Source organism: Somniosus microcephalus, chromosome 28, assembly GCF_052327205.1.
Source record: "Somniosus microcephalus isolate GS21.2 chromosome 28, FLI_Smic_1.0, whole genome shotgun sequence".
Lineage (NCBI taxonomy): Eukaryota > Metazoa > Chordata > Chondrichthyes > Squaliformes > Somniosidae > Somniosus > Somniosus microcephalus.
The window spans coordinates 47,674,308-47,689,202 of NC_141014.1; the positions used below are offsets into that span (position 1 = coordinate 47,674,308).

At 46.0% G+C, this 14,895-nt stretch overlaps 2 protein-coding genes across 2 annotated transcripts; both read left to right on the forward strand.

Moving 5' to 3' along the window:
- Window positions 1-238: 238 nt before the first annotated feature.
- LOC147099782 (ferritin heavy chain A-like) lies at window positions 239-1,979 on the forward strand. The gene is made up of 2 exons (XM_085969238.1): window positions 239-437; window positions 1,785-1,979. The coding sequence occupies exons 1-2, from the start codon at window positions 336-338 to the stop codon at window positions 1,977-1,979; spliced, it is 297 nt and encodes a 98-aa protein (XP_085825364.1). The 5' UTR covers window positions 239-335.
- A 9,702-nt stretch (window positions 1,980-11,681) lies between these two features.
- Window positions 11,682-14,895, forward strand: LOC147099783 (ferritin heavy chain-like). Its single transcript, XM_085969239.1, has 4 exons — window positions 11,682-11,800; window positions 13,640-13,808; window positions 14,053-14,178; window positions 14,561-14,895. Exons 1-4 carry the CDS (start codon window positions 11,682-11,684, stop codon window positions 14,714-14,716), a joined length of 570 nt encoding a protein of 189 aa, XP_085825365.1. The 3' UTR covers window positions 14,717-14,895.

The window sequence follows — 14,895 nt, forward strand, 5'->3', positions numbered from 1 at the left end:
AAAGTGATCGAGCGCGCCGGCGGACACCGCGTGCTCCAGCTCCAGGGCCACCCGGGCGCGAACATGGCCACGGAAGAGAGGGAGGCAATCCGGCCGGACGACCCCCTTTCAAAGTTCTGATTGGCTGTGGGAGTCATCTCCCCTCCTCCCTTTACTTGATTGGTGCTCTGAGAGAGGCTGCCACTTCTGATTGGGTATTGAGGAATGTCACTCATCATCTAGGCGGCCACGCCCTGGATTATCCAGCGGTATAAATAGTAGGAGTTTGGGGGGTTGGTTAAATTCCAGCTTCTTACTTCAACAAAGTTTAGATTTAGCAAAAAATAATAATTAGGATGGCTTCTCAAGTGTGTCAGAACTACCACAAGGACTGTGAGGATGCTGTCAACAAGCAGATCAACATGGAGTTCTATTCCTCCTATGTTTATCTCTCCATGGTGAGTCTTGTATTTCTGATCACTTCACAATGGAGACTATGTAATGTTACTTTACTAAATTCTGTGCTGTGTCTAGCCCACCCCTCAATCTATGCACAGTAAATTCATTTTTTAAAGCTAAAATATAATGCAATATATCATTTTGTGTGTCCATTAACAAACTGCCTCTCTGGTCCTTGCAGTAACTGAACCATATTCTGAGTATCTTAATGACTCTCTTTCCTGGGCTCTTGAGTGTGTTGTTGAAGTTTATATTTGGATGCAGAGTGTATTCCAATGTGTGGAAATCAGAATTGTTATCCTCACTTCTAAATCACTCCATGGCCTTTCCCTACTTTGCTTTTGCAATAAGGGGATGTAATCTTAAAATTAGAAATAGCCCTTTTTAGGAGGGAAGTCAGGAGGCACTTTTTCACAAGGGTGGTGGAGATCTGGAACACTTCTTCTTCTTCTTCTTCTTTTTTTTTTTTTCTTTACCTGCTTTTCCCCCCAGCTGTGGATGCTGGGACAATTGGAGCTTTCAAGACAGATGCTTTTCTTGGGTAAGTGCCTCAAGGGGGATGGAGTAAAGCTACAGGTCAGCCATGATCAAATTGAATGGTGGAGCAGGCTCGAGTGGCTGAATGGCCAACTCCTGTTCCTAATATTAACCTTAGTTTTAACTCTCAGTTTGTGCCCTTCTGTCTTTTCGCTAACTCCCTTTGCCGTACTGGTGGTAAATCCGTTAGCCACTTTGACCCTACTCGGGAACTCTCCCTTAACTCTGCTTTCCTACTTCTTGACCTTGACCAAGCACTTCAAATTCTGAAGGTTTATGAACCTTTATTCCTTGGTATGTGGTTCTCCTCTGAAATGCCTTGATTAGTGTTGAAGGTGCCAAATTAATGCTGCTTGTGGTAATTTTAGTTCCATGGGATGAATGTAGCCAGTAAGATTCAGACCAGTTTCTCCTCTTTGATGTACTACATGAACTGTGCACTGTGACTAGACTCTACTTTAATGGGTTTGTTTCTAGTGCCCCTTGGCAATAGATCTGGGCCAATATTTGCAAGTTACTATTTAATCTGCTCCCACCATCCTTTCAGGCAGTGCATGCACTTGAGTTTCCTCCTGTAGCCTCTGGTTCTTTTGCCATTTCCATTGGCCAGTTTCCCTATTGCTAGGGGTCAGATTGTCCACTTGCTACCAGGTTAGTGAAGTAAGTAGGCCTGTGCTAGTTTCGATGTACCACAAGTTCAGTGAGAATTGAACCCTTTGAATTAAAGCAAAATCCAGGTTGGCTTTATGTACAATACCCATGATAGATCTGCCATGGGATACCCAACAACTTTTCTGATCTCTCCATAGTCCTTCTACTTTGACCGGGATGATGTTGCCCTGCGTCACTTTGCCGAGTTCTTCAAGGAGCAGTCGCACGAGGAACGGGAGCACGCTGAGAAACTGATGAAATTCCAGAATCGGCGTGGAGGCCGAATCATCTTGGAGGACATCAAGGTTTGGCTCGATGAACAAGTGACCTTCTGTCTGGGACCCGTAGACTGATTGTTTCAAATACTTTCTAAAGCCATTGGTTCCAATTTATAACAAACAGGCCATTTGGCCAAGTGGGTCTATGACCGAGTTTATACTGCACGAGCCACCCCCCACTGTGCTTCATCTAGCCCTATCTGCATATCCTTCTATACACCTCTCCCTAGTACTTATCTAGCTTCCCCTTAACTACATCTGTTATTTGACTCCAGTAGTTGTGTTGGCTTAATGCTGTAGTTCTATTTTCTTCTAACACATTGGTTCATGGTAACATTAGATATTTGCACCCCTAATTTCCTTCAATACTTGTTTGTTTGTTTATTCCATTGTACAGTGAATTGTCTGAATTTCCCTTTCCAGAAACCAGAGCAGGATGAGTGGAGCAATGGTCTGGAGGCGATGCAGAGAGCTCTGCAGCTGGAGAAGAATGTCAACCAGAGTCTGCTGGATCTGCACAAACTCGCCACTGTTAGGACTGACCCTCATGTAAGTTCTTGAAGCTGTAATGTGGGCATTTGTTAAGTTGGAGGTGGTGGTACTGTGAGCCTATTCAAAAGATCTTCACGCCCAATAGCTTTGTGTTGCTGCCTTTTAGGTTTTTGAGTGGTGGGAGGTTGGCCTACTGTGGACATTGACTAGTGAATGTGCCCCAGTGATTTTAGGATCTATGCCCCTATTCTGCAGGAAGTTTAATCTAATGATGCAGTAATTCCATTAATCTCAATTGCACCACAACACTATCCTGCAGTCCAAGTGGATTGAACTCTTTCGGGAAGCTAGGATGTTCCTTGAAATCTGCTGCTGGACATAACTAGTTTCCCTCTTTTTCCAGTTGTGTGACTTCCTGGAGACCCACTACTTGGATGAGCAAGTGAAGATGATCAAGAAGCTTGGAGATCACATCACCAACTTGAAGAGACTGGGAGCCCCTGAGAATGGCATGGGGGAGTACCTGTTTGACAAGCACACCCTGGGGGAAGAGTGACTAAACTGACTGCAGGGATGAAGCCTATTGTGTTTAGTACTTGTATTTGTAATTGTGTGCCAGACGCCTGTCCTGTAGGGAATGATGGTTTGTGACTTTGTGCAAGAGCTGAGAGACCTGGGCTCTTAATGTGAAATGTCACTAACTGTAAATAAACTGTTCTATATTTGACTGGATTTTGTCTCCTTGTAAATTTTAGTGGTTTTTGTTCCAGTTAACATAACTTGGTTACATTTCCAGTATTACACTGGGCTGTGCAGCAGTGTTGTCATGGGATTTGGTCATAGAATGGTTACAGCACAAGAGGCCATTTGGCCTGTCGAGCCCATGCTGGCTCTCTGCAGGAGCACTTTGGCTAGTACTATACCCTGCCCTTTCTGTGGAGCCCTGCCATTTTATCCTTCAGGTACTTGTCTAGTTCCCTTTTTGCCACCATCACCCTCTCAGGCAGTGCATTCCACATCCTAACCACTCGCTGCGTTCAGTTTTTCCTCATGTTGTCTTTGGGCCCCCTGCCAATCACCTTAAATCTGTGTCCTCTGGTTCTCGACCCTTCCACCAACGGGAACAGTTATATTTTTTGCCGGGGTAATTTTAATCTATTTAACTTTGATATTCTATGTATTTCTTGGAAATTTGTCAATCTTGTGTTGCAAACAAACTGCAATGCTGTAATACAACAGCTTAATGTACAAAGGTGTGTTCAGCCAAATGAGCTAATGGGACCAGGGACCCCTGAAGCTAGGTAAGAAGTAGGTTTTAGAGTCTTAAAGGAGGCAGAGAGGTTTAGGGAGGGCATTCCAAAGCTTGGGCTCTAGGCAGTTAAATAGAAGTACTTGTTGGCATGGTGATGAATATTCCCCCTGCCCTTGAGAGCTTGGAGAGTTATAATTTAGCCACTATAATGAAATACAAGTTATAATAAACACAAGGATGATTTGCTGTGACTGTGTTCTGTCATTTCAGTCCAATGAAGAGAAAGCTCTGGTTTAGCATTCTCTAAGAATTATATTTTCCCTGGGGAAGAGCAGTTTGTATTCAGTAAACTGCTACAGATCCCCATCAGTCATTAGTGGGGGTAACTCCATTAACAAACTTGCCACTACTGCTATAGCCTTTCTGGGTAGAGAAACAAATAACTGCTGCACAGACCAGCAATGTTGGAGCTCACTGAACTCATAAGGGGATTACAATTGATGAGGTGGTGGTGGTGGAGGAGAATCAACAATTGCCATATCAGCTTTGTAAAGTCTGTGGGTTGTACTGTTAATAACGACACAGACTTCAGGAGTAACAAACAAACAGGTCTTTACTATTCGAAGGTCAGGGCAAATCTGCCCCAGCAATCCTGCCACAACACTTATATACTGGTGTGGTCACTGTCGGTATTACAGTATACGGAAGCCAAACAAGTAGTGCCACACCTAAAGTAGTTCTCTTAAAGGAGAATGGTTACATACAATAGTTTCCTTAAAGGTAGACGGGTACATACACTACAATCCTCCCTTTTTAGCTTATTACTTAGAGTCCCATTAACATACATATCTTCAACTTCATATAAAACACTACAGATATAATCTCGGTGGGAAACAGTTCACAAAGTCAGTCTCTGCGGGAACAGTTCACAGATTCAGTCTCCGATCTTGACTTGGTCCGAACAACATCTCTTTGGTGTAGCCGGTTCACATGGATAGTGTGACTCCTCCATAGCCTTTTCCTTGACGTAACAGCTTGAACTTTTGTCCTGTTGAACCGGCAGTGCCGACTTTTATAACCAACTGGCTGTCTTGATAATTTCCCACTTTTCAACTAATTTAGCTCCTTTCGTAGGTCCCCTCCTGAGCTGGTAGAAGTGATAATGTTTTAGATAGTTATTGTCTTCTGCCTCTTCTTTTTCTTTTCTGCCTTTTTGAGACTCTCGGGGCTCCTTTCTCGGCTGCCAGCTGTAGCGCCACCAACTCTCTATGTTCCTTAGACCTTAAGTGTTTCATCCTGATTTCAGCACTTTGGGAGTTTTCCTCACAAACTGGGCAGACCAGATCCTCGTAATATTCAGTGTCACTCAACAGGTCATGGTAATATTCGGGGTCGTCCTGAGTTAGGCCAGCGAGAGGGCCTTCTACTTCCTCCTTACCCATCTGGACGTTAGCCGACTGTGGTTCCTTCCCTAGACATCTTTCTTGAAAAGACTTCCTCATACATTCATATTCATCACGCTCTTCCTGGGTTGTCTGCCATTCCTTCACTACTGTCCTCATTTGTGAGTTCAATACCTTCCCTTCCATCGGGGATTGCGTTATCTGGCTATTTACCCCTTCTACTGGAGTAGCTGTTTCCCCATTCTTCTGTTCAATTTGACGTAATTCAGTGTCCTTTTGGCATCCTTGTAAAAGCTGTGTTGCCACCTCAGCTATCTCCATCCCTTTTGGAAGCTCCGAATTCCTTCCCTTTGAAGCCTGAAGCTCGTGTTCCCCTTGTGGAGTCTTGTCACTCCGCCTGTGAAGGAGTTGGCTGGTCGTTAACTCTTCCCCGGGGACACTGTGGATCAGCTTCTTCTCTATTTCATCCACCTTTCCCTCTGGTGCTTGGGTTTTAAGCGCTCAAAGAAGTTGCGCCTTGATGCTCTCTAGCTCCAGTTCAGGGGCCATTCTTCCAGTCTCTGTTTCTCTTCCAGTTGCCTTTCCTTCCACTGCCCGGATTCCCAGTTGACTATGTTCTTCAAGTTGTTGAACCCTGGTCATTTCCGCCTCATATTTGTCTTGGGTTTCCTTCAGTACTTTTATGAGTTCTTGAACCTCTTGGATTCCATGTTCTGCCATGTCTTCCACCTCCAATTTTTCATCGATGGATGGAATCTCTACCGATGAGTCTGTCTTGGCCTGGAGCTCCTCAAACATTTCCTGCATCCTTTGGACTTCTTGCTCATGTTCAACCTTTAGTTGCTCATATGCTTTCACTAAAACTAGCTTTTCGGAGGTTGCCGAGTTAACCCCCTCCAGAATTGTAGCCTGGGCCTGTTCATACTGTTCTTTCAACTTCTTACACTCTGCTTGTAAGGAGTCGTAGAGAGGAACTGGGATAAAATCCTGGCTGCCTGAAGATTCCTCTTCATTTGTTTCGTTCTGCAAATATTCTAACTCTTGAACAGCATCAGGGAGATGTGATCGATACTTAGCCATGATGGCCCTATGGTCGCTCTCAGCTTGAGCTAGCTGCCTCTGTTGTCTTTCCAGGTTCTCCCATTCGGTGTCCCAGAATTGTTCCATTGTTTTCATCTCTTGTACGAGACGGTAACTCAACTGTTCTAATTGTTGTTGTATTTTGCGATACGTTTGAGTCCGGGCTCTGTGTTCTTCCGTCGTGGATAAGTCCTTAACTTGGACAGGCTCAGAATTCTCTGTCAACCTGGAGTTCTGCTCTGAAGCTTTATCCTTCTCGGTAGCATAAGCCTTTATGCCTGTCTTCGTTTTCTCCACCATAGTCGGCAAGTCCATTTCAGCCTTGTCTTCCATATTTGAGTTAGTCTTATCGTCATCCGTTCCAGAATCTGAGCTGATTGCTCGTACCGAGTCCTCACTCGTGATGGCTTTTAGATAGTGCCATTCCATGTCTATTTTCTTAATCCACTCCCGTCCTAGAAGTGGTGGTCCTCCCTCAGGTAATACGTACAAGTTCATTCTTGGGTGTTCTTTACCCCTCTCTCTCACCTTGACTCTTATCTTCCCCATGTGGTATACTTTATGCCCCGTGTATGTCTGTAATACGAACTTGGTATTCCTTAAGGGTATGTGAGAGAATAGCCGGTGGTAGTCCCTTCGATTGATGACTGATAGAGCTGATCCAGTGTCCAACTCCATTCTTACTTGGACTCCAGCTATTCTTAGCATGACCCAGATAGTTTGTAGATCAGCTTCCCTCCCCACATTGTGAATTCTCAGACTACCCAGCTCCTGGTTGTTTGGGTCTGAGTCTGAATTCTGTTCGTCTGAACTCTTCTCAGCCACCTTGTGTACCTTGCTGTACTTTTCTTGTGGTGGCTTCCTTTGGTTGTTGGTCTTCTTCCCTGACTGGCATACCTTTGCGATGTGACCCAGTTTGCCACATTTCCTACATTCTTGGTTCTTAAACCAGCATTGATTCTGGTCGTGCGTTGTCTTCCCACAACGATAGCATTTTGTTGTATTCGAGGTAATTTGGTCCACCCCGAGTGCCGCCGCCTTCAGCTGCATTTCTGCCGTTCCTTTCGCTGCGGCTTCGTGCGATGCAGCTATAAGAACAGCCCTGTCTAGTGTGAGGTCGTTCTCTTCCAGTAGTCGCTTTTGCGTCCCTTCTTTGGACAATCCACATACGAACTTGTCTCGCAGTGCCTCTGTCAGATTCCCTCCGAACTGGCAGTATTTCGCCAGCCTACGCAGTTCGACCAAGTATTCCGCGTTACTTTCGTCTTTCCTCTGCGTTCTTGCATAGAATTTGAAACGTTCAGCCAGCATCAACGGTGTGGGGTTCAAGTGGTCCTTCAGCACAGCCACAATCTCTTCGAAAGTCTGATCCGCCGGTTTATCTGGTGCTATTAGATGCTTCAAGAGCCCGTATGTTTTTGCCCCCATCGAGTTTAGCAATGTTATCGCCTTGTCGTCTTCCTCTATTTTGTTGGCTTCACAATAAATCTCTATGCGTTCCACGTACGTGGCCCAGTCTTCTATCTCAGAATTAAAATCGTTAATATTCCCTCGCTTAGGCATCTTTCTTTCCTTGGGAGCAGCACAAGTATTTCTTTAAGTATTCTTATTTATTTGTTTATTTCTAAGATGGCGGTTTTTCCCGCGAAAATGGCGGTTTCCCGCTCTTTCCTTCTCTCTCCGCCCACTTCAATGGCAGTTAAGATGGCGGTTTTCCCGTGAAAATGGCGGTTTCCCGCTCTTTCCTTCTCTCCCCGCCCACTTCAATGGCGGTTTCCCGCTTCTGTCGTCTTCTCCGCCTAATGGCGGCTTCCCGTGTTTCTTCCCTGGCGGAAGGGGTACGCTTTCCCCACAGTGGACAGGTTCAGCCGCTGGCTGGCTTCCGCACAGCTCCCCTTACTTGGCTCTGTCTTTCTCTCCCGCTCGCACGGCTCTACCGGCGCTGGGTACACCCCGTTCACGGATAACAGTTCAGCCGCTGGACTGGCTCTCGCGCAGTCTCTCTCCCCTTGCTCGGCTCTGTCTCTCTCTCCCGCTCGCACCGCTCTACCGGCGCTGGGTACACCCCGTTCATGGATAACAGTTCAGCTGCTGGACTGGCTCTCGCGCAGTCTCTCTCCCCTTGCTCGGCTCTGTCTCTCTCTCCCACACGTTCGGCTCTACCGGCGCTGGGTACCCCGTTGGCGGAGAACAGTTCAGCCGCTGGACTGGCTCTCACGCAGTCCCTCTCCCCTTGCTCGGCTCCGTCTCTCTCCCACACGTTCGGCTCTACCGGCGCTGGGTACCCCGTTGGTGGAGAACAGTTCAGCCGCTGGACTGGCTCTCGCGCAGCCTCCTTTGGTCGGCTCTGCCTCTCCCACACGCTCGGCTCCCGTTCGCCTCCCAGCCCTCACGCAGTCCGGTGCTTCCCTCCCCGGCTGCGGCTGAGTTTCTCTCTTCTCGCGCCTGCTCCCGGTCTCAGCGCTTCGTGGCTTCGGTCGCTGCCCGGCTTTTCCCGCCGATCGCGGTCCGGCTATCTCACGACGCCGTTGGACCCGACTTCCTGACCAGCTCTGCTCCCCCTCGACCGTGGTCGAGTGCGCAGCCCTTATCCTCCGGATATTCTCTACACCTTCCCCTACTCACAGTCTCCGCGGCCGCCTTGTTTCTTGCTGATCGGCTCACTCCGCACCGTGGTAGAAGGGTAGTCAGTGCCTGTTGCTGATGGAAGCTTTTGTTGCTAAAGTCTTCCTCCTTTCTATTGCTGCAGCCTCGTGTTTTCTCCCAGCAGAACGACGAGGGCGGTTGCCTCTCTTCGACGCTCTTTAGTTGCTTTGGTAGTCTTGCCGCAGGGTACGATCGGACTCGTCGCCATTGTAAAGTCTGTGGGTTGTACTGTTAATAACGACACAGACTTCGGGAGTAACAAACAAACAGGTCTTTACTATTCGAAGGTCAGGGCGAATCTGCCCCAGCAATCCTGCCACAACACTTATATACTGGTGTGGTCACTGTCGGTATTACAGTATACAGAAGCCAAACAAGTAGTGCCACACCTAAAGTAGTTCTCTTAAAGGTGAACGGTTACATACAATAGTTTCCTTAAAGGTAGACGGGTACATACACTACAAGCTTGCTATCCACATAACCTAATTAGAAGCAGGAGTAGGCCATGCGGCCCTTGAGCCTGCTCCACCATTCAATAAAATCATGGCTGATCTTCAATCTCACCTCTACTTTCCAGCCCGATCTCCATATCCCTTGATCACACTACAATCTAAAAATCTATCTGAGCCTTGAATATTGTTAATGGTTCAGCATCCACAGCCCTTTGGGGTAGAGAATTTGAAAATATCTCACTGGGAAACTGTGAGTACCCTACTGGGCTTTGTTCTGGGACCCCTCTCCTTCCCCCTCCCCCACCATGTTTGACTAACCTGCCAACACTCATGGTCTTGGGTAAGGTATTGAAGGATGAGGAATACGTGCGGAACTGTATTCCCACAAAATATAATCCTTCTGGAAGGAGTAAATGTAGTTCATTAAATGCACAAAGTAAAACCCCCAAGTTAAATAGATACTTCTCCTGAAACTCTTTCCCTCTCCCTGCCTGTTCCATCAATGTATAAACCCAATACCGGCAGCTCCTCCATAAATGTATTGACTGGTATTCAGGCCCATTGTGCAGTTCATACCAAATAGCAATCATCCTTTCCAAATCCGACTGCATCTCCATTTGTGTCCTCCACCCCCAGGAATGGATTCATCCGTTGATGATGCTGCAGCTGCAACACGCCAGTGTTGACAAGCTAATTTAGGAACTTAGCTGAGAACTGCAGCGGGTGCAATGAAATTGCCGTCTTCAGCCATTCCACGTTGATGTCTTTGCATCTCTGGGAGGCATTTCTGGGGTATCTGAGTCCCCACATTTCACACGATGATGAGCCGCAATTCTACGAGTCGGGATGGGTTTGCGTGCTGACGGGTTTGATGGCTTCATGTTTCAGACAAAACAAAGTCTTCAGCTCACTCGATATGAAAAACTTTACAGGCGCCCGTGTTTTAAGAATTACATCGAATTTACAGCACAGAAACAGGCCATTCGGCCCGACTGCTCCGTGCCAGTGTTTATCGTCCACACGAGCCTCCTCCCGCCCTTCTTCATCTAATCCGATCAGCATATCCTTCTATTCCCTTCTTACCAAACTTCCCCTTAAATGCATCTCTGCTCTTCGCCTCAACTACTCCTATGTGGTAGCGAGTTCCACATTCTCACCACTGAAGAAGTTGCTCCTGAATCCCTTGTTAGATTTATTAGTGACTATCTTAGATTTATGGCCCTGAGTTCTGGACTCCCCCACAAGTGAAAGCATTATCTTTCCATCTACCTTATCAAAACACCTTCATAATTTTAAAGACCTCTATTAGGTCACCCTTCAGCCTTCTTATTTCTAGAGAAAAGCGCCCCAGCCTGTTCAGTCATTCCTGATCGATATAACCTCTCAGTTCTGCTATCATCCTTGTAAATCAACTGTGCACCTTCTCCAGTGCCTCTATATCCTTTTTGTAATATTCTCCTTAGAGCAGAGAAGGCTAAGAGGAGATTTGATAGAGGTGTTTAAAATCATGAAGGGTTTCGATAGAGTAAATAAAGTGAAACTGTTTCCAATGGCTGAAGAGTCGATAACCAGAGGACACAGATTTAAGATGATTAGCAAAAGAACCAGAGGCGACAGGAGGAAAAACTTTGTTACACAAGGAGTGGTTAGGATTGGGAATGCGCTGCCTGATGGGGCGGTGGATACAGATTCAATAGTGGCCTTCAAAAGGGAATTGGATAAATACTTGAAGTAGAAAAAGTTCCAGGTTCCTGGGGAAAGAGCGGGGGAGTGGGACTAACTGGATTGCTCTTTGAACGAGCCGGGACAGACTCGATGGGCCGAATGGCCTCCTTCTGTGCTGCACTATTCTATGATTCTATGGAGACCAGAACCGTGCACCGTACTCCAAGTGTAGTCTAACCGAGGTTCTATACCAATTTAACACGTTGAACTCGGGTGCGGTTCAGCTGCAAGCACTCCCCGCACTGAGGTCAGAACGGCACTAATGGTAACTGTTTGCATCTCACAAAATCTATGAGGTCGACGTTCACCCCGCTCTGTGCCGATACATTTCCTACAGTCTGACTACAAAGAAGCACAGCCCTGGGAGCAGCTCCCCGAGTGACGGGCTAGAAAATACACAGAGAAACATAGAAGATTGGAGCATCAGTCGGCCATTCGGCAACTCGAGCCTGTTCAGCCATTTAATGAGATCGTGGCTGATCATCCAAATTCAGTACCCTGTCCCTGCTTTCTCCCCATATCCCTTGATCCCTTTAGCCTCAAGAAATATATCCAACTCCTTCTTGAATATATTTAATGAATTTTCCTCAACTGCCCTGTGTGGCAGAGAATTTCACAGCTTCACCACTCTCTGGGTGAAGAAATTCCTCCTCATCTCAGTCCTAAATGGCTTCCCACTTATCCTTAGACTGTGACCCCTGGTTCTGGACTCCCCGCCATCGGGAACATGCCTGTTTTTCTGGAAGAGAAATTTCTGTCTTTACATTCGAAGGGATTGTCTGATGGGGAGAAATATTTAATGGAAAGTCAAGCCTCATGGGTCCCGGTTCTACAGAATCTGAAAATGTGAAATGAATAATACTCTGGTGTATGTTCCATAACACACAAAGATGTTTCCAATCAATTTATTCCATTTTTAGAATATTAATTAATGGGATGTGGGCGTCGCTGTCAACGGCCAGAATGTATTGCTCGGCGCGAGTCGCACTGGAGAAGGTGGGGGTGAGCCGCCTTCTTGAACTCCGTGCGGTGAAGGTACTCCCACAATGCTGTTAGGCAGGGAGTTCCAGGATTTTGACCCAGCGACGATGAAGGAACGATTGTAGGAAAATTCATCGATAGCGAAGGATGATTCTCAGCACCTTGAGCTTTTCGAAAGCAGCAAACTGTCATTTAATTCAAATGAGAGCATCAAACAACGAGAGACTTTCCGATTTGAAGAAGGTCAAGGACCCCAAAAGCAGTGACATCACCGAGACTGATCGCCCAAACCTGCCGGTTTTCCATAGCTCTGATTGGCTCTGGGTCTCACCACCTCCTCCCCCACATCCCTCTCCTTTGTTAATTGGTGCCTGGATTCAGGAAAGATTCCTGATTGGCTCTCAGGGATTGTCAATCATCGTTGGTGATCTCATTCCTTGTTTGAATGCGGGCTGTCCCAGTAGTATAAATACAAGAGCTTGGGTTAAAAAGCATCAGTTTTTGAACTTTCTCGGTGATAGTGAGCAGTAATAGTATAACAGAAAATAGTGAAGATGGCCTCCCAAGTGTGTCAGAACTACCACAAGGACTGTGAGGATGCTGTCAACAAGCAGATCAACATGGAGCTCTATTCCTCCTATGTTTATCTCTCCATGGTGAGTCTTGTATTCCTTGTTGCTGTATTCTGAAAAGTTGGAAATTCTGCAGTTCCATGAACTGGTTTTAAACTATATTTCTCTTGACTTCTTACCTGGGGAAGCAATCTTTGGGCAGTGAGTACTTCAGGGTGAGCTTGTTGAGTTAATGGCCTGCTCCTTGTAGCAGCTGCACTCTGTTGAGCAGGTTTAATATATGGAACTAGCTCAGCTGCTGCCTGAGTTTGTAACAGAAGAGCACAAACCTGGTCCAGTGACTGTTGGTGCTTGTTGACATGAGACAAAGTTCAGTTTCAGTGGGGTGACTGTAGTGAGTGAAATGATGGCAGGTCCTCACTAGCTTTCTCTATAACTGGAAGTGAAGTCCTGGGAATCCTGGTGTTGAAGCCTTGTTCACTGAGCCTAGATCTCTTGCACTACATTGTAGTGTAAAACTACTGGAATTGAGGAATTTTCTCATTCCATGCCCAACTTTAGTTTAGAATGGAAAGGATAAGCATTTATGTAGTGCCTTTGGCTACAAAGCACTTTGGGAGGTAGTTCATGAAGTCACCTGTTATGTGGGAAATGCAGCAGGCAATTTGTGCACAGTAAGCTCCCACAAACAATGAGAATGATCAGATCATCTGTTTTAGTGGTGTTGGTTGAGGGATAAATATTGGCCTGGGAAACTGGAGAGAACTCCCTTGTTCTCCTGAAGTAGTGTCTTGAGATCTTTCACATCCACCTGAGGACAGACAGGGCCTCTGTTTAACATCTCATCTGAATGACGGGAGGCTGAGGAGGTGCTACTTACCCAGCAGTAGAGTTTAGTTTGACTGGACATGAAATATAATCCTGAACAATAGTTTATAGTTTTTTTTTTTTGCTAGTTGAATCTTTCATCCTGGTTTTTATTGGGTGGAGAAGCTGTCCAACATGTTCAGATTAGTGAAGTGAATTGCATTTTGCTAGTTAACCAATGGTATCTATTTTTGCAAGATTAAGAACTCTCCTAATTAGGAGTCACAATAAACTCATTGTATATGAAGATCTAGGTCTGATGAAGCTGTTTAAATTTCTCTCCACAGTCCTATTACTTTGACCGGGATGATGTTGCCCTGCGCCACTTTGCCGAGTTCCTCAAGGAGCAGTCACATGAGAAACACGAGGATGCTGAGAAACTGATGAAATTCCAGAATCGGCGTGGAGGCCGGATCATCTTGGAGGACATCAAGGTTGGATTCAATAAATGAGTGGCTCTCTGTTGGGATCCCATTGTTTCCAATACTTTCTAAAGCAGTTAATTACAATTTGATTCCATGGTTCTGGTGGTTTAATGCAGTAATTCTATATTTCTGTGACACATTCCTTTCATGGTAACATGGACTTCTGGCTGCTTTTCACCCTTGTTTTCCTTGTCCTGTCTCGTGTATTTTTTTGTTTAATTCATTATAAGTGAACTGTGACTTTCCCCTTCAGAAACCACAGCAGGATGAGTGGAGCAATGGTCTGGAGGTGATGCAGAGAGCTCTGCAGATGGAGAAGAATGTCAACCAGAGTCTGCTGGATCTGCACAAACTCTCCACTGGGAACACTGACCCTCATGTAAGTTCTTTATGTTGGGTGTTTGGGTATGTTTGAGGTGGTAGAACCTTGCTGTCCTTGAGCCTATTCAATATTCTTCAAGCCCAATTGACTTGTGTTGGGGTGTCTCTCCTGGGTCCTTAAGGGGGTTGGGGGGAGGACTGGACGTTTGGCCTAATGTGGACATTGAGAATAAATGTGTCGCAGTGTTTCCAGGATCTAAGCATCTATTGTACAGGAATTACTGAATCATTTGAGCAAATTTACATCATCTCAATTACACCCCTTGACTATCCTCCAGTCCAAGAGGGTTAAAATCCCAACTCGAGGGGGTGGGGAAAGCTCAGCTGTTCCTTGATATCATCTGCTACTGGCCATAACTAGTTTTGCTTTTTTCTTTCAGTTGTGTGACTTCTTGGAGACCCAGTACTTGGATGAACAAGTGAAGATGATCAAGAAGCTGGGAGATCACATCACCAACTTGAAGAGACTCGGAGCCCCTGAGAATGGCATGGGAGAGTACCTGTTTGACAAACACAGCCTGGGGGAGAGTGATTGAAGCTTATTGTGTTCAGTGCTCGTGTTCATATAATTGTGGGGGAGACCCTGTCCTTCAGGGAATGATGGGTTGTGTGACTTTGTACAAAGAGCTGTGAGACCTGGGCTCTATGTAATATCAACTCTCACTAACTGTCAATAAACTGTTCAGCATTGGACTGGATTTTGTCTCCTTGTAAA